General features: G+C 39.1%; 1 protein-coding gene across 1 annotated transcript; it reads right to left on the reverse strand.

The window, feature by feature from the left end:
* Positions 1-187: 187 nt before the first annotated feature.
* LOC124638694 (disks large homolog 5) lies at positions 188-25,395 on the reverse strand. Its single transcript, XM_047175719.1, has 29 exons — positions 25,226-25,395; positions 24,771-24,821; positions 23,548-23,597; positions 22,549-22,850; positions 22,272-22,387; positions 21,865-21,987; positions 21,430-21,547; positions 20,507-20,652; positions 19,055-19,178; positions 18,800-18,912; positions 18,373-18,479; positions 17,937-18,076; positions 17,485-17,580; positions 17,171-17,329; positions 16,415-16,578; positions 15,850-16,028; positions 15,544-15,623; positions 14,979-15,112; positions 12,921-13,032; positions 12,061-12,151; positions 11,542-11,615; positions 10,886-10,949; positions 8,770-10,718; positions 8,272-8,546; positions 7,683-7,903; positions 6,889-7,118; positions 5,829-6,045; positions 5,609-5,694; positions 188-5,485 (listed from the first exon to the last, which is right to left on the reverse strand). Exons 3-29 carry the CDS (start codon positions 23,588-23,590, stop codon positions 4,784-4,786), a joined length of 6,165 nt encoding a protein of 2,054 aa, XP_047031675.1. The 5' UTR covers positions 23,591-23,597; positions 24,771-24,821; positions 25,226-25,395; the 3' UTR covers positions 188-4,783.
* Between the last annotated feature and the right edge of the window lie 858 nt (positions 25,396-26,253).

Raw genomic sequence — 26,253 nt, forward strand, 5'->3', positions numbered from 1 at the left:
GTAGGTACGTTTGACCCGAATTAATTCTAACGTTTTTACAACTACATAATTACATCTTAGACGCGAAGCTTGTTTACATTCAATGTGACAGAAAGTATGTATGAAGGTTGTGATCATTTATTCAAGTTAACTGAAATAACAAACACGTAGTTAGGTTCTAGGTTCCAGGATAATAAAACTCGAGTTCCTAGTTTCATTATTTATTGCTTCGTTTTATATTGTAAACAATTCGTTGAATTATCTCTTAATCACCTACTTGGCCGTAGAAATATACATGGGCTTAAAAATAAACAAAAAATAATACCAATGCAAATACAGAATAGTCAAACATCAACAGATAATATAAATATATCTCCAAAACAAGAAAATTGAATTAAACGTGTGACACTTTCGCAAAACTTCCACAAAACACGATATAACGTAATTACACATCGAGTGAACTAACTCTGTGAAAATGTCACACCACAAAAATTTACATTCAAGTTCAATAATTTAAATACTGCTTTTATTTTATTGTCAATTTTAAAATACATCAATTAACATCACTACAATATAATTTATTTAAATTTACAAATATTGTATATATAGTATGTATAGTTATAAAAATAATAATGTTAGCAACATAGCAACCAACTTACGTTTAACTTAATCAGATCAAAATTATAGTTAACTATAAAAACTTAATAAATTGAACTGTTACTTTTGTGCAATGGGTTTTTGTAAACAAATTATAATATGGTAACTATTTCTCCAAATCCAACTCAAATCCGTTTTAAAGTTGACAAAATCAAAACAAAGGAGTTTGCGTACAATCACTTGCATATAGAATTAATGCGAAAAATTAAAACCATAAAGTGTGCTAAAAATCCAATAGTCGGAATTAAAAACCATCAAGAGATATAGCTGACAATACAAACAATATCATCTGTAATGATTTTAAAAATGTTGATCTAAGTTTATAAATTATTTAAAACCCCAAATACTTATCATATTATTAACAAAAAATTACATGTAATCGAAAGATTTACAATTTTCAGAATTTCCCAATTAAAACAAAACCGTATTTTTGCAGACACGCAAATAATTGCAGACAAACTCCCTTACGGCTAAAACTAGGCTAACTTTAACCTTGGTTAAAATTAACCTACCAGTCCAAAAACCAGTAACTGCGACCTATTTCGATCAGTGTTAATAAAACATTAATCTTATAAAAACGCCGTTAGGCTTAATTATAAAAAAGCTGTAAGCTGGAATAAAAAAAACTGCAGAAAAGCTTATTAAGAATGTACTAAGGTTGAAGTCGAGGTGTAAAATTTAAAGGCCAACCAATTTTGAACTCTTTGCACTAGTCATTAACAACTATTTTGCAATATTCATGATACTTATGCTCATCAGCTTGGGCCATTTTGCCATCCATAGTACATTCATAATATAACAGCACTGAAACAACGTAATATCAAAAAAAATGACTGTACAAAAAACTTAAACTACAAAATATGTCCTGAAAATTATTTTAAAAATGTGTGTCAGTAAGCCTCATCACACGTTAATATCAATGAGATCGCTTTACATCGCGTTAAAAACACTGGAGTAATCAGCTCAGTTTAGTATAAAAAATCACAAAATTGTTTTAAAAATGTTTAGGTACAGCCAGCTTCAAAAGTAGGTGAACAAATCAAAACTGCTAAACATCGTGTCGTCCGTGACTTACCAGATTATTTATCTATTCTTTTAAAAACTTTATGATGTTAAGAAATTATGACCCTTTGACACTTGAAAATTTTTATTTGTTCAGCTACTTTTGACGGTGATCGTACTCTGTCAAAACTTTCGTTCGAAAGTTGCGTTTCGTCCGTTGCGGTATTTCCATAGCGCAATAAAATATATTGGAGACATTGTTGTTGAAAAACCGCAATGGATTGTGATTTAAGTCGATTCGTTCATATGCTTGCGGTAGACACCCGGACACAGAAATCCATATAAAACATAATGTAAAATAAAGTCATCGGCCGATATTTCATTTGGCACCAGTAATAGGCCTTTAATTTGCAAACTTCATTAAATAATACTTATAGAATTAATTATAACACCAGATTTTACTGCGTTCAAAGTATTGTTGTAATTCATTGAAATATAGAAGAAAAATAAAGTTGAGTTTTACAAGAAAAAACAGCGGGAACATATTTTGAGGGAGGAAAAAGTTTAAAGAAAAACTTGATTATGTTTCTATAGCACAGTTCATACAACACAGATAATATAATAATATGTAAACTCTCTAAAGGAGACATATGTACATAAAGGGGAACTATAAAGAAATAACACGTGTTTAAGAAGACGGCTTCGTTACAATACACACTACTTCACACGTAGCACTACAGTCTTAAGGAAGTCGTATCATCATGACTTTTACTTCGAATAAAACTAATATTATCAGGATTATTATAAATCCTCATTTTGTCCATAGAAATGTATCGATTTTGAAACCAAATGGTCTTTTTTGCTAACGTTACCATCTAGATTTTTGTTGACCATTTAAATGACAATATCGGATTTTAATAATTACTAAAATTATCCACTTGTAAGACCTAAACTTGGATGTATAATAATCCTGAAACTCAGTTTAACTTCATCGTATAACATTGACATAAATGTATAAGAAAATATTAGAACTAGAAATGGGGCGGAAAATGATACAACAATGTGTTTTAATCACACAATTAATTAGAAAATCTTTTGTGTATAAGAAAATGGTTGTCTCTACACCGAGACATATCAATCTTTATAGTTTCTTGAATGGATTTTTATTTCATTTTAAATTATCTGTTAGTTTCAGGTGGTAAAACTGGCCATAAAGCAAAAACATTGCTGGGTATTTAACAATCTCTTTTTGTCCATTCAAAGATGGCATCTCCCAGAAAACAAGATTATACTATACAAATTAAGACTTCGAAATCACTCCACAGTTTAGTTTCTAATTCATGCATATAGTGACTATATAAAAGTCTATATATTTAGCTAAAACACTATAATGTATAAACATTCATAAACAACAAAATGTAACTATATCGTCACTAAGTGATCCCTATGGTACTACTATATAATCAGTGATAGTTTACTTTGAGCTAATTCGCGCCATATTGTAATATACCTAAGATCCCTTACGCTCAACACATGCCTTTTGCTTTGTCTGCAATCTCCAGTATTTTTTCCCTGTATCCCAGCATCGGCCTATTTATCGACCTACTCTTGCTCACAGCATGAAAAATCTTTTCATAGTGCCGCTTAATCTTCAATGGTTAAACTTTACAGTTCAGTGAATAAATTCGTACTTTTGAGGAGCTGTGTTTAGGACTCGAGGTCCATTTTAATCAGTCCTTACTGAATAACTTTCTCTAATAATACCACACCTATTCCTCCCTTTTGTCCCCACATTCGGCATATTACAATATGACGTTCGAAATTAGCTTGTAATTATGATATAATAAGAACGCATGCACTTACTAGTGGCCCACTAAGTTATAATCATCTATCAAGACCCACTACGATGTACACTCAACTGCATATCAATGGTAACAAATGGTTTTTGAACTTTTGTTACAATTTACATGCGCCGACTGTACCTAGGTATGTCACAATTCAGTTTCTAATTTTCACGATACCTACGATTAATCATCTTACTAGACTTTTTCTATTTTTTTTTTTACTTTTTCCAATACTTTCTTTTCCTTCTCATCTTGATAGATATCGTTTCTCAAAACATCTAAATATTGTGACACTGGTGCGTAAGATAATAGGCCAAGATTATTCATATCATGTGCATTAATTTCATAGTAGTTGTAAAAAGTGATGATATTACAATATCTTAATATATATTTTTATAAGTATAAGAAAAACTGTGTAATTAAAGACTTGATTCGAATTGCATCGGGAACTTACATGAAAGAGAACTATGTATCAATATCGACATTTTCTTTTAGTTTAACACTTTATCGATATCAATATTCTCTCATCACCAATTTTGATATTTATAAGACCTAAGCATGTTAAAAGTCTGTAAATCAAAGTCTGTAAATCCCTTTACGTCCTTGAGTTTCAGGCACCAGAGGACCTTTGAGTGGATTCAAAAAAATATACACATTTCGATCATTCCCATGCAATTCAAACCAGCCACATTATTATTGCACACATACGTATATTTGTTTATGTATATATTAATCGGAGTATATTGTGAAGATATAATACATTTTGTAAAGTTGTATATCGCTTTCACCACTAGCACCGAAACCTTGGATTTCAGTTTCCTTTAGACCAATTATGAACACTTACGTTTTTATAAGAAATATATGAACATAGAACTAATTTTCAAATCAGTACACTTTCAGGTTTCCAAACACCATGCATTGACAGCAAAAGGGTGTCTAGATTAAATGCTGTTACTGATTTCAAAATTAGTACTACAAAGTCATAAAAGCACCAAAACAAATAAAATAAATAAACTTATTTCAAACATCGACAGTTTCAGTCAATACACACTAAAGTATCGATACCGCTCTACAACATCGCTAAATTTTTAGAACTTACAGCAATCGATTATGACAATTTTTAGTGTGCGTCAGAAGAAAATTCGCTTGGGGCTTCTACTAGTCGACGTTAGAGCGGTATCGATATATGATCATAAACCACAGGTTTCATGAATAATGTCAGAAAATGTTACGAAAAAGTTGGCACAAGTATAAAAATGTAAATGACTTCGAATACTGTGTCAATGCTCAAAAACCGTATTTCAGTAAGACTTCCAGAGACCTTTTATAGCTTTGAGTTTGGGCGACTTTTTCGTCGCTTCGAATTCCTGTTTGAAACTCGTAATGAATTTATCACGTAAACTTTGTCGCGGCGCCGACGGCTTCAACAAAAACTTCTTCAGATCGTTCGTGAAGCTTTTAGCTGTGTAATTCGGTTCTTCTCTAATCGATTCATCGTTGCTCGATTCAAGGAATGAAACCGACTTATTTGATTGTATCGAGTTTTTGCGCTCGCGGGAGTTTCTCGGTGTCGATTTAGAGCGCGACGTGGCTCTGGGCTGGCTGTAGCTCTTCGATACCATCGAGTACTGGTCGTCATCGATGGAGTCGAGGGTGTCAGTGGATCGGTTGCAGACGCTACAGCAAAGTTGACAGTGTTCCTTATCGCTATGGTACCTACCGTTGCAGTACACGTAGTTCTCCTTGAGGCGCGAGCTTCTGGTTGTTTTAGTGGATTTCTCTTTGTAGTCGGCGCGGTCGGCGCGGCGGGAACGCTTGCGACGACACTTGGGGCAGTTGCTGCGCGCGATGCGGCGCAGCTCCTTGAGGAACTCGTAGTCGATCTCGAAGTACTTGGCGTCGGGCTCGGAGTAGTAGCGCAGCTCGGAGTCGGTGGAGGCGGAGCGCGGGCAGGCGGGGTCGGAGTAGTAGGAGGGCGGGCGGTGCGTGCAGAACGTCACGGCCTTGCGCCGCGCCCGCCGCGCCCCGCGCCCGCCCCGCGCCCCGCCCCGCGCCCCGCCCCGCGCCCCGCCCCGCGCCCCGCCCCGCGGCGCGGCCGGCAGGGGTCAGGCCTGCACTGACGGCACCCACAGCGTCTTGTTCTGTTCCTCTTCTACGGCGGCTTTGATTTGTGTGCACGTGTAAGCGATGTTTACGCCCGCTGGGATCTCGGCTGTGGAATAAATTATTTCGTTATAACATATTTTGACGCTTTCCATGATATATTAATTAAGATACCAGATATATTGATTTATTGATTACTTCATTACGCAATAATTACACAATTAGTAATGGACTTATACACACCTGATATATAACTCCTATACTCATTCTCGACTTTCAGTCCATGCTCATACATCTCCTTAGCAGCCTTGGCGGATACTTTATCCGCATGCCTTGTGTCCTTGACCTCTTTGATCTGCTTGAAGGACTTGAACTTGATGAACAGCACGATGGGGTAGATCTGTTGCTTGTGTAGCTTCTCTATCGTGGCCACGCTTATGTCTAGGATGCAGTGGATGCCCTGGGAGAGAATAAATTTTGGAATTTTGTGCTTGTATATACGTGATTGCCGATTTTGACATTAAAAAACCGGCCAAGTGCGAGTCGGACTCGTGCACGAAGGGTTCCGTAAATTACAGTTAAATCAACCTATCTCAAAAACTATAAGAGATACTTTGATCAAACCAAAAATCGTTGAAAGAGTTAATTAGCATGCATCACCTCTATTTTTTTTAGAATTTTATACCCCGTAGTTATAAAAATAGAGGGGGGGGGACATACTTTTTACGACTTTGAGAGCTGATATCTCAAAAACCGTTCACTTTAAGAAAAATGTTTTTTAGAAAACTTTATATCATTTTAAAAGACCTTTCCATTGATACCCCACACGGGTATGTACATCGAAAAAAAAAATTTCATCCCTCAGTTACATGTATGGGGGACCCCCAATTCTTTTTTTTACTATTTAGTGTCATATTTTTGTAGCGGTTCATACAACACATATTCCCATCAAATTTCATCACTGTAGTACTTATAGTTTCCGAGTAAATCGGCTGTGACAGACGGACAGACGGACAGACGGACAGACGGACATGACGAAACTATAAGGGTTCCGTTTTTGCCATTTTGGCTACGGAACCCTAAAAAGTACTAGGTTTAGAGCATTATTTTTGTCTAAGACAATGGTTTATACAAAATACAATAAATTGGCTTAAATTTGAATAAACACAGTTAAATTTTTATCGACTTTTTGTAAGGTGTTAACTTAAAAAAATAAATAAGTTTTCATTTGTTTTTGTTAACAACAGCTTTCTGAGGTTTTATTTATAATGATATTAAATTCTAAATAATATTTTTCACATACCTTCTCAGCAAGATCCTGTATAGCCCTCAAGGGTATACAGTCAATATGCGTGCAGTCAGGCCTCAGCCGCGGCTCCAGGTGCGTGCCCCGCGCCAGCGCCGGCGCCGCGCCCGCCACCGGCAGCGCCGCGGCCCGCGCCAGCCCGAACGCGTGCGGCCAGTCCGACGCCAGCCGGGCCCCTACCAGGGAGCACAGTGGGCCCAGGACCACTACTGGACGCATGGCGCCGTCTGGAGAAAGGAGGATGAGGTTATGTATGCTATATTACGTGGGGATAATATTACACTTATTAAGTATCTTGGTTGATTGATAAGTTTTTAAAAAAAGTTTTTAAAATTTGACGAAATATTTTTAACATGTATACTAAAATGTTACCAAGCAATAGGTACTAGGACTACTACTATAGGACTGCAGTAATTTATTTTTTGATAAATGCTTAGAAACGAATAAAATTATAATGAAGTCTAGTATTGAGTCTACCATTTGATAAGTGTAATGATAGTGCGAATTTGACAACTCAGCAGAAATTCAGCAAAAATAATCGACATAACGAATTTGATATGCAGTATAAGAGAAGTTAAAAGCTTAATTAATATTATCCACCAATACCCAAAAAGAAAATATTTTATTTGGCTACTCATTTCATCGATACTCGCACACTTCCCTTTGCCTACATTTACCAAATTTTACAACCCCAAAAAAAATGTTAGTCACAAACCACCAAAAAAAAGTTAGTTACCGAACAAACAAAAGTAAAGAAAAAAAAAGGATCGACATACTTAAATACAACTCACAGTGCAGTCTCTCGACGCGCTGGTAGGAGAGCACCGGCACGTCATCCGCCAGGGTCCCGCTGTCGCTCCAGCAGCCCAGCTCCGTGTTGGAGAACGAGGCCAGCTCCTTGCTGTCGCGGTGCTTCTTGCGGCGGAAGAAGGACCGTCGTGCTGTGGTGGAGGCTCGGCGCTGGGCGTCGCCTTCGAGGGTGCCCATTGAACGGCGGAGGATTTCTTCTACCCTGAGTTTGATGATTGGATATTTTTATTATTTCGTAAGTTTAATTAGTTTGTTAATTTTATTTATATACATTAGTACTAAGCTACATCCGGTTACACTGGAAGGCGACCCCAACATAGGAAAAGGCTCGGGAAATGATGATGTTAATTTTATTTATCGCTTTGTTTTACTAATTTAATTCTTTTCAGTTGTTAAGAGATATACACAACGATTTTCTCTATGTAAGAGTTAAGAAGAATCTAAAAGTAAGTCTACGTAACTTTTTTTGCTATTTCAAGATTTACAATAATTTACAGACTCGTTTATTACTGAACTTTTTCAAATACACACTTATACAAAAGATCTAAAACAATATAAAATGCCACTCACTTGAATTTACTAGGAATAGTCCCCCATTGGCGCTTGGAGCCCTTACAGTCCAGCTGCCACGCTCGCCACAGCCCCGGGGACCCGTTGAACAGCGTGTTGTCCACGAACAGCACCTCGTCCTTGCGGAACCAGAGAGAGTACTCGTCTATGGTGTCCATGCCGCTCGACGTGATCTTGGCGCAGCGGTCGAAGCCGGCGCGGATGTAGAACGCGTCGCCCGGCTTGTCCTTTATTTCGTGGTATTGCTGTAGGTCGTGACGGACTAGAACGCTCACCTAGAAAGTAACGATGAATATAGATTTACTGAAAATACAAGTTCTAAAAAAGCAAAAAGTATCGGAGTTTCCATGTTGTAAGAATAATAAGGCTGATAAATAATAAAAAATACTGTTTCAGATAAGTATTTCTTGTGGACTCTGGATGCTACGGAAAATGTTTGTAAAAACTAAGGAGTTCTATAAAATAAGTTACAATACTGTAAGCATTAAATTGTCTCACCTTATCCGCCGGCTTAGCCAGCTCTAAGGCAGCTTGCTCCGCAGTGGCTCGTCTAAGGTCTACATTATTATACTCCAGAATCTGATCCCCGGTCCTCAGACCCGCGTTATAAGCCGACGACTCCATTTGAACGCTGTGCACGAATATACCCACGGCGTTACCCCCTACTAAACTGATGCCTAAATCGGAACAATTCCGCATCTCGATCAGCAGAAACCTAGGCAAGTCCTTGTTATTCTGCGATTGTCGTAACGTAGCTACGTCGGTGGATGGCTGCTCCAATCTGATCGATTGCTGGGGCCCAGGAGAATTCCTCGGCGTCGGCGAACCAGATAGTGAAACTTCTTCGTCGTGAGAACTTTCTCCGGATGACGAACTTCCTGGCACTTCCACTTCGTCCTTATATTTCTCAGGACTGTATTGCACAAGCATAGTTATCGAGTTCCCGATCTGTCGGAGCACTCGAGCGGCGAGCGTGTAGGTTGCTGAGCGCATGTTGATCCCACACACCTCTAACAGTTGGTCTCCCACTTGCAGACCAACTTGACTGGCAAGAGAATTGTCGTTAACTGTGGACACGAACACACCGCCACTGCTGGGCGGGCAGTATATCTGTATCCCGAGCGGCTGCTGACTCTTATCGATATGTACTCGTCTCAACTCCCCCGGTAAAGGTTTATTCCAACTCAAGCCACAATACTCCGGCATGGAGTTTCTAGTTTTGTGCGTCAGCTGCTTGGCCCCCCGGCCGGGAGATAACACTTCAACATGAAATGTCGGCATAGGAGAGTTCCGCTCAGAACTTCTCTCTATAGACCCTGTGCTTAGTTTTCCCGCCGAGTTTTTTGACGTGACGCTTGGGTTGGAAGGGATACGAAACCTCTGGTTATCGTTTTTGCGAGGAAATGTTCCTCCCTCGTACGTGTGGTGGTAGTCGCCGGCCCTGTTGGTCCGCGGCACGGGCTGCAGGTCGGACATGTTGTGCGTGTGCGAGGTGAAGGAGTGCATGTCGTAGCTGGTGCCGATGCTCTCGCCCGACTGGCTCTGCGGGATGTTGGTGGGGCTGGCCAGGTGCGGGTAGCGACTCGACGTGTGGGGGTTGGAGTTCACAAATGGCCCTCTGTAATACTGAGAAGTTTGCAGCCGCGATTGTGACGGCAACGTTCCCGTCATTGGAAAATTCGCATTGCTGTTCAAACTGTCGGGCCCAAAACTATCACTGTCAGAAGGGTATTTATTCACAGTTTTTGGTGACGAGGATTTCTTATTCGAATAATATTGATCTAGTAAGTCTTTTCCAGGGTGGTTTTTAATGGAGTGGTCTAGCGAGCTGGGTGATTTCCTCGTTACGAAATCCAGAGAGCTTGGGCCCTTGTTCACCATGAAATCCAAGGAGTGTGGGCTTTTGGTCCTGTTGCGGGTCACTGGCTGGTAGTCCAACGAGTCGTCGGAGGGGTTTAGAACTAAGCTCAGTCTGTTCGGAGTGACGTCATGTTCGGAATAATCGCTGATCGACATCTTGTCCTTCTCTAAGGTACGAATTTTCTCGAAGTTTATGCTATTCGGGGAGGCGAAAGGATTGTGTATGGCTAAAGGGGCAGGTTTGGGAAAGTGTTCGATGGCTGGGGATGACTCTATGGACTTGTACACGGAGTGGCGAGCTGGGGTGGTGGCTTGTGTGAGGGGGGCGTGTCCCAGGGGTATGGGGTTCGAATTTCGGTTGGTGTTTGATCTCTGGGGTTCGGGAGGCAGTTTGGTAGGCGGACTGAGTAGGATGGAGAGATGCGGTCGTTCCTTCCTCGACCGCGGCTGAACGATAGTTCCGGTGGAGTTCTCTTCTAGAATAAAGTTGGCCCTCGCTTTGGGCCACGTGCCGCCATTCTTGGAGTCATTCTGGGACTCCTTGTTCTTTCTCCGTGAACGTTTTAGTACGCTGCTTGTTTCTTTTACTGAAATCAACAATTTCAAATTAGTTATCTGGCTACATAAATCTTTTATTTTGAAATAGAGATATTTTTTCAACCATGTTGAAATAAACATGTGGTTATCTTTTACTATTGTTTTCTATTACATGATTTACTTATTTATCACTTTATACTTTATAATGTTTACTCACTTGTTTTCCCATGATAACTGTCGATAACGGAGTCCAGCTCCGCAATCGCATCGGATTCTGGCACCTAGGACAAATACATATTTACAATAAAGACCTATAATCATTTCTATCATAAAACATCTTTCTTAAATTTCATTTATGCACATGTAGGAGAAAAATAGCCCTAAAACGCAATATTTTCTGCGAAAAGTTACACTTCATAATTTTTGCGCGTAATTTTTATCTCCATTGAGATATCTTTTAGCGATAAGCTACAAACCTATCGCTTAACCCATAGGAAACTGGACTTTCCCTTAGGTTCCCAGTTTATCTGTATGAGTTGTCATTGTATGACGCACGCAAACGTAAAATTCACGGTATTGTCATATTTTATCATATTTATTTACTTCATAAATCATAAGGTACCGAACCAGTGCTGATAAAATTAATATTGATTGATATTCATAAGTGACATGTACAGTTATTTTTATAACTGATTCCACAAAATATATAGAGTTTCTTTTTCTATTATTTATAAATTGAAATTGAATAACGTAAACATTTGTTACGTCAAAGTTTACCTACTTATCTATAAAAAAACAAGGCATGTAACACCCCATAACTAAAAATTATCGACCATAAAAATGTATATTAACACAAAAATACTTATAATTTACCTTATTCTGTTTATCCTTAGACTTGCTGCGGCCGGTGACCGCCTCAATCTTGCCGAGTATCATGTCCCACGTCCCTGCAACATCAATGACGAGCTATCTAATCTATCGATAAACTTATCGATATGAGTGCCAACACTTTGTTATTGTTGCACTATAGTACTAACAGGTTATGTGTTGTGTGTATTTTGGAGTAGGTCTGTTTGAAAGGTGTCTTGTGACCTATTTGTGATAATGCCGAGATGAAAGGAATTTGTACAAAAACAAAACCTATTAATGCAACTCCTTTGAGAAAATTATTTATTTGTTTTATGTAATTAACGGCCGAATACTAAAACATCACTCTATTTTGTGACAGGTAAATTGCTGCTATGGAAAAAGACTTTTAACTTAAGATTTAAAATCAATTAACGTTTTAGTATTTTGAGATAAAAATGTGACTTTTCAACTCTTTTTAACAATAAAGTGCTTCTTTCACTTGGCTAAAAATTAAATAAATCTTAAGATATTATTGTAGTTTACCTCTCTCCTGCGGTATCTTCCCTTGGCTGCCGGCGGCCACGTGGTACACGTAGCGTCTATCAAAATCCGGCATCCCGTGATCTATGTGTACCTACGATATAATAACAACCCTTATTACTATCACAATAAAGTTCAAAATACCAAGCTAGAGACTTTTAGTATAAGAACCAATCAAATTATGTCTTGACTTTTCCAGACTACGGTGGGGTCGACTTCCAGACCAGTAGGGTGCTGCTGAGTATGCCAGTCTGATTGTCTGACCCCATCGACCTAATTACATTGGTACCTAGGCAACCTAGTTGGCTTTTTAATTAATCACAGCCACAAAATTATTGAAACTGGTTTAATTTGTCTTGTCACATAACGTATTGAAGTTCACACTTGTTGAAGTTCAGGCACTGCTCACATGAATGGTGTTCCTTTTGATAGCAGCACAACACTAAAGTAGGTGTGTAGTGGACTGCTTGAAGATAATGATAAAGTTTCTCGCGCAATGATAAGTTGAGTGGTGCTATCTCTCTGTCTTATCTACCTGTGTATCTTCCTACTTGGACAAGTAACTCCAACTGTGTATGAACTGGGATGTTGTGTTAGTCAATCATTCTATGAAACCCATCTACGTCGTTGTGGAGGCCTTTGTGTTCCAGGGCTGTGAAACTCTTTAGACAACGTCAAAATAAAAACTCTTTATCATTTACATTAGGTCAAAAATAAATCCTTTACATATACATCATGTCACTTTCACTTATGCATACTTATGTATACAAATTGCTACATTAACCGTTTTTGACAACTACAGTATGCCGTAGCCCTACATATTGTGTTTATAGTTATATTTTTGTAAATATAAAATGTGTTACCTTATTATCAGCTGGAGGCTGTAGGAACTGGCACCAGGACTCGTCGGTCTGCGAGCAGATGTTCACCATCTTGCCGTCCGAGTACGAACGCCCGTGCTCGTACATCGACACCCTGGACACAAAATAACGTGGGTAAATTGAGGCGTATACTTTATAGTACAGTTACCGGCACGGATGTCGGGCCCTGAACTTCACCTGCGCACAAGCGATTTACTGCCTTATTGCCTTATGCGTACGGGTGCGCAAAGCGATCCCCACTCTTCCGCCGAGAGCCCGACATCCGTGCCGGTAACTGTAAGTTCTTTTTAAAATGAAGGGATTCGAAAACCATTTGTCAATTCTGATATCTCTGCAAGCCAAAAACATTAAGAAACTCAAGGGCCCATCCGAATTATTACACTAATGGGATTTTTCATTCAGAAAAATGATCTATGGGATAATTGTAGCCTGAGCAGAACTTTTACCAAGGACATATCGTATTGCTTGTAGATTCACATGCGTAAACAAAATAATAAGAAAGGTGACCTAGATAAAGTAATTAAATTGCAATGATTCAAAACTTTTCAAAAATGCACTTTGAAACCGGAATTAAATAATCGTCTTTAGTATGCAACAAAATGATGCACTTTCACTAGAAATAAACATTTATTAATCAGCAGCAAAAAGTTATCTATAGATTAACTTCTATATTTACTTCCATAATAAAATAAAAAGTCGTTTAGACTAGTAACTATCACTCACCATCATTAATCAAACAATACTACTGATTTACCGATTTCGCACTGTCATGATTGTAGACCTTTATCTCAAGTATTTGTAACGGAAATCCGCCGCCATTGTGCGTACAAGAATCATCATTAACTTGTTGGTAAACAAGAATTATTCAATTTTAAGAGCAAATGTGTGTGTTCAATGTGAATAAATTCCGTGATGAGAATCAACATCTGGCTTTTCTTAACTACATATTATATTAAGATCGACTCTCACCCTAGCCGAATAAATCATCTGCCTAACCCAACTATGTTGGGTCCAGTTTACCGTGCCGTCCGAAACACGGTAGAACTCGTCATGACAAGATGGTCACCATCGATATATATGTACTACGTACTAGATAGAACGTTCCGAACAAAAAGCTTGCCACACTGAAATGCACTGCAGACTCTGCATTGCCCAAAATGGCAAACCAGAGCGATTTTGACACCTGCGTCGGATGGATGTCTATGAAACGACAATTATAAAATAAAAAATACATATCAAGGTATAAAATTACACATATAAGCTATTCGAGAGTCAAGTTAGTAAAATTACACGCTGTTCATGCTATTACAACGCTTGTATATCATACTTTTCATTTATAATTCAATTTTACAAATATGCATTAATTTGTTTCCCGCCATCTTAAAATTATGGATTAAGAAAATCGTGCAGAAACAGATGTGCCATAAAACTGGCAGTAGGTAAAATATCAATGAAAACAGACTTCACTTTGTCGTGGTATGTTCTTACTTTCAAGAAAAAATAATATGACCTCGTATGTATTTGGCTACTGTAAAAACACTACAAGATATATCAGCGCGTTTAAATTCGCGAAAATTTGTGATAGCCCTCTTAAGAAAAAAAACATCGTAATTAATATTAAAAAATCCTAAAAATAAGTTCCTGGTTTTAATATATTACATGATTTCGCATTCACTTAGATATAAATAAACTTTTTGATATATTACATGATTTTGAATTCACTTAGATATAAACATTTTGAGTAATGAAGAATGTAGGCAAAATACGAGCGAAAATATTATGTCACTTCTGCAATTAACATCAATGAGGATGACTACATGTCACAATACGTCAACAAGATGTCAACAGACGACATAAGCGGGTAAATTATTTGTATGGATGTTCTTGTCTATCGCTAGAATATATGTCAATGATGGTCACCCATATAAGGACCGAACGCACCGACAAGCGTTGCTTGACCTTATGATCGATCGATCCGCGCGGCTTTAATTTAGCCACGGACTTTTCAAAGGCAGGAGGATATTGATGATTTAAACATACCTGTCCCTATTATTATTGCAGCAGGCATACAGGGGCCGCAGCAGCGTGAGTGCGACGGAGTCGTACTGACACTCGCTGAGCAGCGCCATCGCTTCCGACACACTCTTTACGCCTTCCAGGGACACGTTGTTTATCTGGAGAGGGAGGATATATTGCAGATAGTGGTTTAGTTTTTTGTATTGTATAGGGTAAGTAGTCTTCTTCTTCTTCTTCTTAGCATTTATCCCGTCTTCTGACGGGGTCCGCTTTCCGTATCTTCTTCTTCCACTTCGCTCTATCCTGGACATCTTCATCTTCCTCTTGTATAGGGTAAGTAGTATAAAACAAAAACTGATGTGTGACCAAAATTAAAAAAAAAATGGAAAAATAGAACAAAATCTTTTAAGTGTGATTTCAGAGCTATTTATGCATACAATTTATGGCATAGTTTTTTAGTCAGGTCGACTTTAGGTTACAAATATATTGGGGAAATTCATATTTACGGCAATAGTATGGAATGAAAGAGATTCTCTTATTAACCAATCATTTGTTTTGAAGAGATTGTTATATTTATTCATGTACTTACGCTAACAACGCGGTCACCGATATATAGGTTGCCTTCTTTGGCAGCTGCGCTTCCGTTCGATATTTTGCTTATGAAAATACCTGAAAATAATATTTTGGCATATTTTTCTTTATACGTAAACATTTTTTAGTTGGTAGAATTAAGGATAGATCCCGATATGTGCATATTATAAAGTCTTGCACCATTATATTAGAACAACATATAAACTTTTAATTTTTGACGCGAGGAGGTCTTCCGCCATTACCATACAACATACATAAGAAGTTAACAATATAAAATGGTATCGCTCACTATAGTGATACGTACCGTGCTGCAACGCAAGCCCGCCAGCGCCGGGCAGCCTCAGCCTCACCCTCCTGGCCCTGGGCCGCTGCAGGCGCAGCGCGGCGGGCGCGCGGCACAGCGCGGCCCGCAGCCCGGCCGCGGCCTGGGCGCCGCTGCCCCACACGCACACGCCTAGGGCTTCGGACACGCGGTCCATTACTCTGCAGAGGGTGATATGTTGTTAGGGACTTGGTATTTGTTTATGAGTTGTCAAGCGTAATAACTGACGGAATAGTACAATATGATATTTTTTATGTGACAAATAACTATGGAAATGGTACTTAATTCAAGCAAAACTTTATCCGATGGTGTAAAGATGGATAAGAAGAAATGTAAATTCCCAAAAGTAAATAAAATCAAAATCTAAATAATTTATCCAAAAACATAATAAATCATCATGAAAAACGAAATATCAATCGAAACATCCAATCAATGAAAAGCCCTCTATTTTTTTTCAATCTCCCCTACAATAACTTCACATAACAAAAAAAAAATAAAACTAATATCCAAAACATTTTTTTTATAGGTACATATTAACCCCACTTACTTAATCTTCCCATCAGCAATAGAGCCCTTCTTGACCGCCGTGACATATATACTGCAATCGTTAGGATAATACGGTTCATCTCTGCCGCCCGCTAACTCAAAGCCCAGCTCCCCATCCTTGCCTAAACCTGGTAGCTCCACGTCGATGAGCTCCCATTCGTAATCCTATGGGAAATAAATAATAATTAGTCTTCGGTCAACGCAACTGTTTTAAGTATAGATAGATAGATATATTCTTTATTATGCACACCAATAAAAAATCAACAAGTACAAACAAAAATTTTGAAGTCGGTGACACAATGGGCGGTCTTATCGTTAAAAGCGATCTCCTACAGACAACCGTATATGTAGTTAGTATAGTTGACTGATTAAAAATGAAGGAAAACACGAGGTAACCTGAACTATAGACTGAAGTGACTAACAGAACACTGAGCAAGCGTGGTGTGACTGTGAGACAGGGCTGTGCCCAGCAGTGGCTACCTTAATTCTCAACATTATCTGCAATAAAGCAGATGCAGTTCAAAAAAAATACATGGTGTTACAAAAACAAGAAACCCCTAAAAATGGATACTTACAAGAGTTTTCTTAGGTAATTAGGTAGTTTTATCAACTGATAACATGCGAATATACTTAAAAGTGCATCCACTAGATTAAGACCTACAGTCCCCCTTGAATCTATAGACAGTCAACTGTCTGGAAACGAAAAAACTATTTTTTTTAATACTAAAAAACAAATATTATTACTATCAACTCATACCTGTGCATCAGTATCGACAGCCGAGTCTCTAGAATGCGCATGTCTCCTACAGTCCTTACGATCGTCGTCCTCCGCCATAGTGTTACGTTTGTCTTTGCCTTCCTTCTTGTTGCCATGGCGACGAGCATCCGCTAGCTCGCCCACCATTTGGTCACGCTCCTGAATAAACACACCAATGTTACACATCGATATATTTGATGACATCGATAAAAAAAAATCTGTATTAAATTCTAAACCCACAACTATAACAGTTTAGTTCTATTCAAAAATGAAATTGTGACGTAATTAAAAAGTATTCTAGATGATCTGCGTACCTTTCTCAGTCGATTACAGAGTGCTTTTACACTCTCTCGTTCTTGCAACAGCTTATCTCTTTCTGAGAAAGCCCAGTCTCTTCGCCGTTTCGATACCTGTTATAAAAATACCAATCGTTAAACACTTATTACAAATGTTATTCGTCCATCTTTTTACTTATCCTAACCAGTGACCATCCTAAATTATTCGATAGATCTCTGTTCACACTTGAGAGACTTTGGTCCACCTCGAAGTCAATGAAACCCTAACTTTTTATTACACAAAATAAAGGCCAGAGTCATGTTGATGATCATATTTATTTGTTTCATATTTGAGCCAACCCCTCAGCTAACATGTTTTAGGGTTTGTAAAATTTCTAGTTGTTCTTTAGGGCTTACCCGTGTCAACACCTAGATTTTTTTTTTAAATTCTAGTTGCCTGAAATAAAGGAACAGATAAATAAATAAAGTACCTCCGCCTCCCTCTGCGCATCGCTGAGCTCGGCCTGCAGACGGTCGATGTGCTTGCGCAGACGCTCGAGCTCCTGGTTGGCTTGCTCCAGGTTGTCCACGCGCTCCTTGTCCGCGCCGTCCACCGCCATGCCCACTAGACCTGACAGAAATAGACTCAAATATAATAACTACAAAATAAATAGGTCAAATCAGCCTTTTAGCTATGATACCATTGACCACGGAAAACCGCTTCCATAGTTTGGTCACCAGTCCTCAACATAATTCCGAAAATAAAAACGGGCATATGGCCGATACCGCGCACCTCGGTCACTTCCAAAACCTAAGATTGGTTTCTGCGCAGCGACGAACACAATGTTCCAGGAAGACAAAAAATTTGGAGACAACTATATCTTGTAAAATACAATATTAGAAGTGCAACGTTTTCGACAGTCTTACCTTGCAACTTATCCAATGATGGATCATTGGAGTGTTGACCGTTCAGAAATCCGTCATTGCCCACACCACTTGCTAGCCCCAAGTGGTGGTACGCCGAGGTGTCTTGTCTGCCAAACAGAAATATGTTGTGACCTTCGAAAACTAGTTCTATATCTATGACATTAAAAATCAAACTTCCTTGTCTTTGCAGAATTGTTTAGTGACTGTGACTTTATTTACAAAAAATCAATATGTCGGATTAGCCACGTAAGAGCTACACCTAACGCTAAAATCATTACATTTTTTTTATTTTAATTATGTAAAATTCAAACTATACAACTATTTATTCCTCAAACCGATTAAAATCTTCAATTTACATAAAATTATATCATAAAAATAATGCTCCAAAAAGTCGATAATATAATTGTAAATATCGATAAGTACATACCTGGACTTCCCTAGTGTGGATGTGTTCTGCGGCGTCTTGAGGTCGGTGCACTCTTTGATGGCGCGGTCGCGGTCCACCAGTGCAGACTCTATCTCGCGACGGAGACTCTCCGCCTAAGGTAACGGAGTTATAACTTCAACTTTTATTTTAAAAACAAAGAGAGAGTGACCAATAAGAGGGGTTCGAATGCGAGTGCGTGAAAGTGAAAGAAACAAAGAACTACATAAAATTTTAAATGATCAAAATATATGTAACCTGTAGCGCAGTGGCCCTCTGTTCTTCTCTTGAGGCTTGTAGTGCAGACTCGAGTGCCGCCACTCGCTTCAGAGCTGCTTGGAGATCATCTGACAGCTTCTCCATTTCCTTGTGCACTGTATCCCTGGTGATGACGATGAAGTTTTAATTGCTAAGTTTATTAAAGGTGGTCAGGATGTTGTATTGTTTAGTAGATTGGATTGCCGTGACGGCAGACCATATGTAAAAAACAGCAAATGGCATAACAACAGACAAATGTCATGTAAATGTCATGACTAAACCTTTACCACCGGCATTAGGGACCGCCTTACCAAGGGGTGTAGGGTAACCCTGGTAATTGGGTTGAGGAGTGCAGATAATGTCTGGACAATAATGTCTGGACACATTTCCACACACAGTCGGTTAGCCCCATGGTAAGTTATTAATTAACTTGTGTTATGGGTGCTAACACAACTGATAAACTACATATAGCTACATATATACATATTTATAAATACATATTGTAACACCCAGACCACGGCCAACAAACATGCTCATCACACACATGTCGACCGAACCGGGAATCGAACCCGGGACCTCAGGTTCGGCAGTCCGGCATGGTGACCATTGGGCCATCGAGGTCGTCGCAATATAGATAGGCAGTTGATTCATGTAAAACACTGGTAATCACTTGCACTCGGTTAGACTGGAAGCCGATCCCAACACAGTTGGGAAAAGTGTGCAGGTGATGATGTAAGCATTAGGGCTCGGTTCATATCTGACAGAAAATGCGTCGAGCGTATCGTAAATACATGATAAACGCTCTGACGGATCGTCGGTTAGATGTGAAAACTTGAATGTTTTATCGTCACGTGTGGCGTTACGCGTATCGCCAGAACAGACAAATGACGAACATGCGTCGCGTATTATCGTCCTGTATGACTTTCCCGAGGTGACACCTAGGGAAATGTATCGTCCGTACCCGTCCTGCATATTACCTCTCTTGGAGTTAGTTACCTCTCGCTCATGATGAGGGTGTACTCGGCCATGGCGGCGTTGCGCTCGTCGGTGAGGCGCTTGATGTCGGCCCGCTCCCGCGCGCCGCCCTCCCACTGCCGCACCACGTGCGCCACCTGCTGCTTCAGCGCGTTGCGCTGCGGGCTAGTTACCTCTCGCTCATGATGAGGGTGTACTCGGCCATGGCGGCGTTGCGCTCGTCGGTGAGGCGCTTGATGTCGGCCCGCTCCCGCGCGCCGCCCTCCCACTGCCGCACCACGTGCGCCACCTGCTGCTTCAGCGCGTTGCGCTGCGGGCTAGTTACCTCTCGCTCATGATGAGGGTGTACTCGGCCATGGCGGCGTTGCGCTCGTCGGTGAGGCGCTTGATGTCGGCCCGCTCCCGCGCGCCGCCCTCCCACTGCCGCACCACGTGCGCCACCTGCTGCTTCAGCGCGTTGCGCTGCGGGCTAGTTACCTCTCGCTCATGATGAGGGTGTACTCGGCCATGGCGGCGTTGCGCTCGTCGGTGAGGCGCTTGATGTCGGCCCGCTCCCGCGCGCCGCCCTCCCACTGCCGCACCACGTGCGCCACCTGCTGCTTCAGCGCGTTGCGCTCGCGGATCTAGTTACCACAATTGTACAATTATTTTAATGCAATATTACAATTATTTACTTTCTGCACAATTTTGCGCAATGGTGGACTTAACGCTTTTGGCCCAGGTTACACCGGAACAGCAGCGGCTGCCGGCGACACCGCGAGCGTCGGCGCGGCTCGCGCGTGTTGTAGATATGTCCGCGCACGGCCGGCAGCGGCAACGCGCGGCCGCTCGCGGCGCCACGGCCGCTCAAGCACAACACGAGCTCCTCAAGCTTTTTAACCGATACTGATCTTTTAAGTATAGAGTTAAAGTTGAAAATTATTTCACACTGAAAGTGCTCGCCGCGTCGCTGCCTTTAGGCGTTCTCTTCCAGTCTACCTTTTGTTGATATTTAGTTGTCGTTGATATTTAAAGTTTAACAATTATGTTAAAATCTCTCCTATGCTAAACGTGGTGTAAACATGCTGTCTCTAAGGAAGAAGTTAAACTATAAACGTCGGTGTTTGAAAACACATGTAGGTACTGGGATGATCGAAGGAAACAGGTTTCAGGTAACGTAGCTAAGTCATGAATGAACATACGAAGTATTTGTTTTACACAAAAAAGTGGACTAAGAAATCATTTACTCAGCCAAAAGAAACTCAACAAGTCTATCCTACAAACACAGGCGGTTTGAGACAGACGGCCAATGCTACAATCGTCACAGTATGGAAAGGTATGAAACCATTCTACACTCGGCATTCGACAGATGTCAGTCCCTACATTTCATAGTCTTTAGTAAAAATAATAATAAAACTTACCACAGCGTTCCTCTCTTGCGTGAGGTCGTGGCATTGTGTTTTCAGTCTGCTGTTCTCTTCTTGAACGATTCGTAGTTTCTCCAACGTTGTGTTGTGTGTTTCTATTAAGTCGTCATATCTGTAACAAAATATAGTATTGATTTCCTTAACTGCATTGAGCAAACATATTCTTAGTTCCTCAACTGTATTGCCACGGAAAGTCAAGAGTGTCTGATGATTTATAGACTGGCATGAGTTTCAGACTTTAATTGAATAAATCCAAAGATGGGATTTAGTCAATTACAGTCCTTGTGGAACTCTTTGTGTACCTGGGCAGTGGTAACTCTTTCAGAAAATTCCACAATATCCAAAATACATAAAACTTATAACTTTCTTAACACCCCAAAGAAAACTAAAAAGAAAATTATTACAATACAAAATTAGAAGAAAACTAACCTCTTTTGAAAGCAGTCGAGCTCTTCCTTGAGCACCTCGTACTTCCTGAGCGTGTGCACGAGCGCGTCCGAGCTGCCCTCGGGGTTGCTGCTCTGCTGCAGGTGCTGCACCTCGCGCTCCAAGCTAGGGGGAAGATGATCATCATGACACAAAGATAAATTAGGAAAGCTGACCCCCCCACCATGTGGGATAGTTAGACACAAAGAGAGTAACCATTTTTTCACGAAAGAGATGGCGTTTCATAAAACCCCACTACAAACTTTCAGTAGGTTTCACCCTATGGGAAAGGCAATTAAGGGCCTAATTGAGAGAGAAAATGAGGGGAAATAAAGGTACACCTATGGAGAGAGATGAAGGTATATGGACCAAGGAGATTCCTATGAAGGAGGATATAAACAAGCTCTTACCGCTGATTGTCGTTGAGTAGGTCGCCGTACTTGCCGCGCAGGCTGCTGGCCTCCTGCGCCGACACCTCCAGCTGGTTCATAGCTGCTCGGTGCTGCCCGCGGAAGTACTCCAACTCCTGGAAACGAAAAGCTTATGTTACCTGGCTCACGCATGTGGTGAAATAGATCTGACTATACCAGCGCTACCTACAGTAAATCAAAAAGTAAACTGCCTCCAACGTCAAATGTTCGCAGAAAAAAAATACTTGAAAAGGAAAAGGTAGTTTTCCAAACTCACTTTCATAACATGTTCGCACCTCCTCGAAGTCTCTGTATGCTGTCTCCGCAACTGGTTGAGATCATGCAAGGCCTTCTCGCATTGCTGCTTCAAGCTCTCATTGGTCTGTTTATTGATGACGTCATACTGCAGCGGCTCGTAGGGGCCGCTCATTACGTGTGCACCGTGGGATTTGACCGTATAGTTCTGCTTGTCGTAGCACTGGTTGGAACTTAGGACCTCATATTCTATGGGGATTGGGATGGTCGGCAGCTGGGTTGTGTTGTGCCGCTCTGTGCTCACGTAATTGTGGGATATTGATTCTGGAATAAATATTGCCTTTAAACATAATACTCATAAAATTAGACTCGGCATTAATTCAATGCTTTGAGTCCTATAGCCATACTATTACAAGATATTTTAATCTCATGACTCGATTTTTGTTTGAGCATGTGTTGGGACAAAAACCACCAGGCATTTTTATTTTGGTAATCAAACCTGAGACAGAAAGGTTACACTTAAGATAAGCGAATTCAATGTTATAGATTATCTCGGCTTATCTACTGAACACTCAGTTTTGAGGGCTTGTTTCTAATAGCAACAAAAAGATACCTACTACATTAAAAAAACATGTGTTATCAACTAAAATATTACATTTTATTGATGAGGTGAAATGAAACTGAAAAGAACATTTAGCTATGAGACCTCAACCCGAGCTTGATTTATTTTCTTGATAATACTTCAATTAGAAGCAAATAAAAGTTAACCTTTTGTATGTTGTAGCAATACAATACAGATATAAAAACCATCTCTATAAAAAAATTGTAGCAAATGTTGAAAAACACTTAGTACAATGCAAAACTTTTTGTTAAATTAATTACAAGAGTTAAATAAAAAGTACAAGTCATGTTTGTACTTTTTGACTTTGACACACAAGCTAAGAAAAAAGGTGGAAGTGATAATTAGTATGAATAAATAAATACAGAATTATGAATGTAATTGAATGAAAATAATGCCCACCATTACTGCCATTACTCTCTAAGGATGATGTCCCAGATGCCATAATATATCTGAAATGAAAACATTTACTTTTAGTAATGTTACAAGCAGCAGTATGAGGTGATATTGTCATAGCAATTTAAACTTTAATAGAAACTCATAAGGATCGAAAATGCCTTAACATATTTATACATTTGGAGGAACACCTATGAACACACAGAATGAAGCCTTTTAGCCAATCTTTACTAAAAAGAAAAGTCAGAAATTCTATCTGTGTGTGCTTACGTATCAAAAGCATCATACAGATTTTGATATGGATAATGAATCCTTATCAAGGAAGGAGATGTTTTCAACTAGCTGCGGAACTGTTTGTTATATTTTAAACTAAAGGAAACTATATTTAACAAGTGATCTATGTCCATTTAATATACTCAAATATAAAGAAAACTACCTACGATGGGAACATTACCACCTGCAGCGAGGTAAGTAGTCAATTATGCAAAAAAAGGAAAATATGCATAAGTATATCTAAAACAAAACAGGACTGTTTATTTTTCCTTCATATTCTGTGAGTTAAGTCATTCACATAACAGTTAGATTACACTAACTTGTACGTAAAAGTTATAAGTGACTAATATTAATAGTAACTTTATACCTTTCCCATAATATCACATGAATTACATAATCAGGCCTGCAGATCAAAAGCCTGAGAATTTTCTCTGAACAGACTAGTTTAAAAAAAAAAGGTTTTATGTAAACAGCTCACTTAGGAAAAACACTTTCAACTGGCACAGTATATCGGAAGCCATTTCAATATAGTGATAGCAAAATTACTTTAAACTATTGATCTATATTTTATTTATTTAAATGAGATGCTATAAACTTTCACCCTCGATCAAGCAATAAAAGTAATTGATTGTCTATGACCACAGTGGAAATGAGGATTTTGTTTGGTGTTATCTAATAATGAAAATGACTGCACCAGTTAATGAATGAAAATAAATATACAAGGAAATTAGTAGTCAACACAATAGAATAATAATGGATTATATTATTACAATTCTCATTGATCACAACTACATTTACTTCCTCTTATGTAGTGTACATAATAGGCATACCAGTTGCAAGTAGTTTTTTATTGTTATCTTTGTGACAATCACTTTCTAAATGGTCATTTATAGGTATTGTCAGTGTCCATGGACACTCAATACAATCAGAAGCCAATAAAAACAAAGTGTTATTACCTTATTGATTAGAATTTTACATCCATTGTTCCACTTCCCAGCTATAGGGCCCTGTTGAAATGTTACAACATATAAGTCATATTACACTTTAATGATTATAAATAGATAAGCAGGATTGCCTAGTAAACGAGATTACTTTAAAATTAGAATATTTACTGGGGTCAATCCACTTGACATATTTTCTACGCTCTAATGACTATTACAAAACTGCACCGCAAAGCGGGGACTATTGCGATTGCATACGACAAGTTAACAACGAAACATGAAACACCTTCACACCACACAATTATCGACTAACAGTACACAGACACGGTCTATCAACGTCGCCGCACACCCAAATCACTTATCAAACACAGCAAGTGCAACAAAAACTCTCCTTTCGCTATGAATATGGTTTTCACGGCGACACAACTGTCTACGAACTTATTTCACAATGTAAACATATTGAGTATTACCAAAGCGGCTCATATTCAACAGCGCACGTCCCAATTCACAAATATTTATGTGAAACAAAAGCAATAATAACTTGAACAAGAAAGATAACACGTATTATCGTCACTAATTTGCCAACATTTCTCGTTTCTATACCTTTTTTAGCAAGGCAAATGAATGAATGAATGATGGACATCGGACATATTGAACCAGTGTCACCAGAAAAAGTCGGATACGTATTGAAGGATATAATATTATGTTATATAGTGATTAAAATGTATGAGGGTGATTGAATTAATTATGGATAATTCTTCATTAGCTGCTTTCAAAATATTTTTGGTGTTGGTCAACACTACTGTAATTTGTGACTAACTACTATTGCGTTCCTCCTAAAGTCTATCTCCAATATGTGTATCCAAGCATATTAGCTGTCAATACTGTCAAATGAGCACGTTCCGACTTGCGTTTATCCATATTTTCTGCATTAACTCAAACGATCATAAACTTTCTATGCAATATAAAGAAGAAGCATGGCACTGCAGAACTTCTTCGTAATCTACTCTCACCCCGTGATGAAGATGGACATTGACTAGTACATGGATAAGTATTTCTGTAACACTCAAACCTCTGTGTTTAGATGGCACCATAGTCGACAATACCTCGGTAACATCACTACTCCTGTCATACTGTTTAACACACCCAAGTTTAACTTCTCTTTTAAAATAATTTTATGCACCAAATATTTAATTAGTTAAAATATAGGTAGCGGACACCCAAGTAATACATATTATAATAAACACCATTTATATCTGTAATGTAACAAAATGATACAATTGGTACAGTCGATTATGGTTCTCTAATGTCAGAAAAAATAACTATTTTATCTATTTATCCATAACGCGATGAAAAAATATTCTCGTCCTCGCAATAAGAATTGAGATTCCTGAGCAGATTTTATGATATGGTTATCGTAATATTCACTAGATTCATAAGAACTTAATGAGAAGTTGTCAATTGGCTTTTCAGCGTTATCGTTCCGAGTCTTTTGTGG

The sequence above is a fragment of the Helicoverpa zea genome, chromosome 18 (assembly GCF_022581195.2).
Source record: "Helicoverpa zea isolate HzStark_Cry1AcR chromosome 18, ilHelZeax1.1, whole genome shotgun sequence".
NCBI classification, from domain to species: Eukaryota; Metazoa; Arthropoda; class Insecta; order Lepidoptera; family Noctuidae; genus Helicoverpa; species Helicoverpa zea.